Raw genomic sequence first — 3450 nt, forward strand, 5'->3', positions numbered from 1 at the left:
TTCATTCTAGAATGAAAGAGGCATAATTTATGTTTATTTCCTAATTTTTTATGGTTGTTCCAAGATCGGTCAAATCTACCAAACCCATAAAAAGATTAATTACTGAAAACAACAGATAAAATAGTTTTTTCTTAAGATACTTTTGATAACTATCTCGACATTATAAACATTTTGCATATGAAATTTGAAAATTTTCTGATGCATAAAAGTATTTTTAATCTTAAAATTACTTTGCATGATAGAAAGGCAACATGCAAAACGAAAAATTAAACCTTAAGACTTAGTAAAAAAAATATATTTCGCATATGAAAGCATTGTAATGTTTATTGATAATCTGCCAAATTTCATTAACATTTGATTATTAATTTAAAAGCTATCGCATGAAAACTATAACAAGCACAAAATGGTTACAAGGTCGGTCCCAGGGACGGAGCCCGTGCTGAAAGAGCTAACCCATTAAAATAAGATTTTATAATTTAAATCTAATTTATTTTACTGTATTACTTTTTATATGCAAGGCTTGGCAAACAGAGGTTAGGACAGCCGTTGCATCACCACCATTATGTAGATCCTACTTCCAAAGGCCAAGATACATTTTATATTTCCCACATCATATAGCCTGTGCCTTGGTGACTTCAATTATTTTGGTTATGCAGCATTATATTTTTATTATAGCCATTTTTAATATTATAGATGTTAATATGCATGTGTTTGTACATATTTTATGAGACAGAAACAAACCTTTAAGAATTATCATTTTAAGGTATAACAGTTTCTTCAAAAATATAAGCCTATGCTTTGAGCCTTAGAAAAAAAATTATGAAAAATTTGTAATTATATTAAGCTTTGAAGAAATATAATTTTGAACATTTATCTTCATGAATTACACTAAATGTTGAAACTGACAAAATATTTCTTGAGTAAAAGAATATTAAAATAAGAATATATCATCTGAACAATAAACGGCATAACAAATTATTAGTTTTCTTAATCCAAAAAAAAGTGCATTTCATGAAAAATATTCAAATGGTTAAAAAATTTAATTAATATTTGATGGTAGGATTATATTTTACCTCACACAGATATCAGTTTTATATACATGAATCGAAATTTGAAGTATCTGAACGTAACAGTGAGAGAAAGTTAATAATCATTACTAACAAATTAAAAGCTTTTACTGCACTACTTTGTTTTGTATTGTTAATTTAGAATTTGTATTTAGAACTAACCTAAATTTCCTAAGCTAGCCAAACATTATGATATTGGGATTATGGCCAAAATATCGTTAACAATAAGGGTATCCAACTGATGAAAGAGTGCATCCTGACCTTTATAAGTAAACATAATTAAAGTATATTTAATTAGCTCTAACCATTTCCACACTGATTTTCAGTTTAGTTATTAGTAGTTCTAACATTTTCTGATCGAAAACTTAGTGAAACTCCATAGTAAGTATACTAAACTTGAGATTTGGGAATAGTTAAATTTAATCTTAGTAAGTATCACATCCCAATGGTAAAATTTTAATTAGATAGTACGAATTCTCCAACCAACAGTGCACACTGACAGAAACCTCTTAACGTTACCAAATCAAGTGAATTCTAATCATACTAGTCACTTTTTGACAAACTCCAATGAAACACCAAGATAAGTAAGTGCTTTCAAGAAGTACTTGTCATATATCCTAAAATTGTTGAAAAACTTAGGTCATAATGAAAAGATCACAAAAAATTATAATAATTACAAAATACCCAGAAACTTAAACACTTTCAAATACTTAACAAAAGTTAAAGGTTAATCCTTTCCTACCCGGTGACTTGGATTATTACAGGGGCAAAATTGTATCAAGATTTTTTATTTTTTTTATAAATGACTCCTCAAATTGCCTCCAAAATAACTGAAACATTCTATATTTTCCTTCAATGTGAGACTATTTGTTTTGGTTGGTGTAACTAAAAAAACTGCCAGCCTTAATTTTACGTTTTTGCCAACTACTGTAATTTTTATTGAGACAGTGGAAATCATCAAACTCTCCCACCTGTGAACAAAGTTAAGCCTCATATCTGGTACGTCTGCATTGTAAAAACTCAACTACCTTAAGTTTCTGAAACTCGAAAGATAATATATTGGCTATTTTCTTTCTAGTAATATATTTGCCATGTAGTTCCCTTCCTTAGTCGTAGTTACAAAAATGTATAAATTCTTATAACACATTCAGACACCTTGAAGCTAATACTTTTTTCCTTGTAAGATGGGAGTTTTCTAATATTTGTAAGCCAAAGAAAGGTCATAAATTAACAAAGGTCAATGTGAATGCCACAGATACTAGAGGTTATTTTAATATGGGAGATTGTTACGCATTTTTACATTAGAAAAAACAAAATTAAATTTATTAATAACAGAGAAATTGGCAATGGCGAACATCATACGTATTACAAGTTTCTATTCCTGTTAAATTTTCGAAAAGAATTAAACTTTAAACAGGTTCATGTACTTGGTTAAACACAATATTCAAATTACATTTGTCATTGCATTAAACTTCATACAAACCTATAATAATTACAAAAGAGTTTCAAGATAAGCTAGGCTTAATTTACAAAATCCGCCATCTTGGCCACATGTTCAGCCCAACAATAAAATGGACTTTCAATCTGTAGGCCTAGGCTTATAGTACCAGTAATTTTCATCAAATATACCGTGAAATCCGATCACATGATTACTTTCCCGTACTTAATCTATTTTCTAAAAAAATATAGTCTGGATCTTAATAAAACTAGAATAAAGTAATTATTGTAAAACAACACCATTTAGCTTAACAATGAGTAAATATAAAACATACTAACCATTTCGGCTTCTCTCTTCGGAAAGAACGGTAAGAGCAAAGTATCATGGGTATAATAATGTTGTTTCACTCAAATCTGATAGATGTCACTTTTCATGAAAATTATTTTTGCGAAATATAAAATGTAACTAAAAGTGTTGTTGTTAAGCGCAAAGCTACACAATGGTCTATTTATGCTCTATCCACCATGGGTATCGAAACCCGGATTTTAGCGTCGTAAGCTTGCAGCCTTACCATGAGCAACTGAGAGCTTAACTGTTAATTATTTGATGTTTTGGTTAATAACTATTTCCCAAATTTGTATCATATGCCTGTTTAAATTTTAATTTTAGAACTAGAAGAGTTTAAAACTGATTTTAACTTGGGTAATAAACATAGTGTATTGCCTCGAAGAAGGAGTCGACAACGTATTAACATGGCGACTGTTTATTTTGTAATTCATTTGAGTATTTGTATTTATAGCAAACTACTGAACCTATATATGTTTTGCTGTCCCTAATTTTGAACTACTGACTAGAGGGAAGGTGACCAGTCAGTAGCACCCTAACACCTACTATTCGCGCTAAGGAACTGAATGTCATTCTTATAACACATAGCTTAAAGTGAAT

The 3450-nt window shown here is 29.5% G+C and overlaps 1 protein-coding gene across 1 annotated transcript in view; it reads right to left on the reverse strand.

Annotated features, from left to right (window-relative positions):
- LOC106465115 (60S ribosomal protein L14-like) overlaps positions 1-2926 on the reverse strand; it is a 13105-nt gene extending 10179 nt beyond the window's left edge. Inside the window, exon 1 of the mRNA XM_022392952.1 lies at positions 2844-2926. Within this exon, the coding sequence (XP_022248660.1) occupies positions 2844-2846 (3 nt within the window). The 5' untranslated portion in view covers positions 2847-2926. The remainder of the gene's footprint in view (positions 1-2843) is intronic.
- Between the last annotated feature and the right edge of the window lie 524 nt (positions 2927-3450).

The sequence above is a fragment of the Limulus polyphemus genome, unplaced genomic scaffold (genome assembly GCF_000517525.1).
Source record: "Limulus polyphemus unplaced genomic scaffold, Limulus_polyphemus-2.1.2 Scaffold1841, whole genome shotgun sequence".
Taxonomy (NCBI): domain Eukaryota; kingdom Metazoa; phylum Arthropoda; class Merostomata; order Xiphosura; family Limulidae; genus Limulus; species Limulus polyphemus.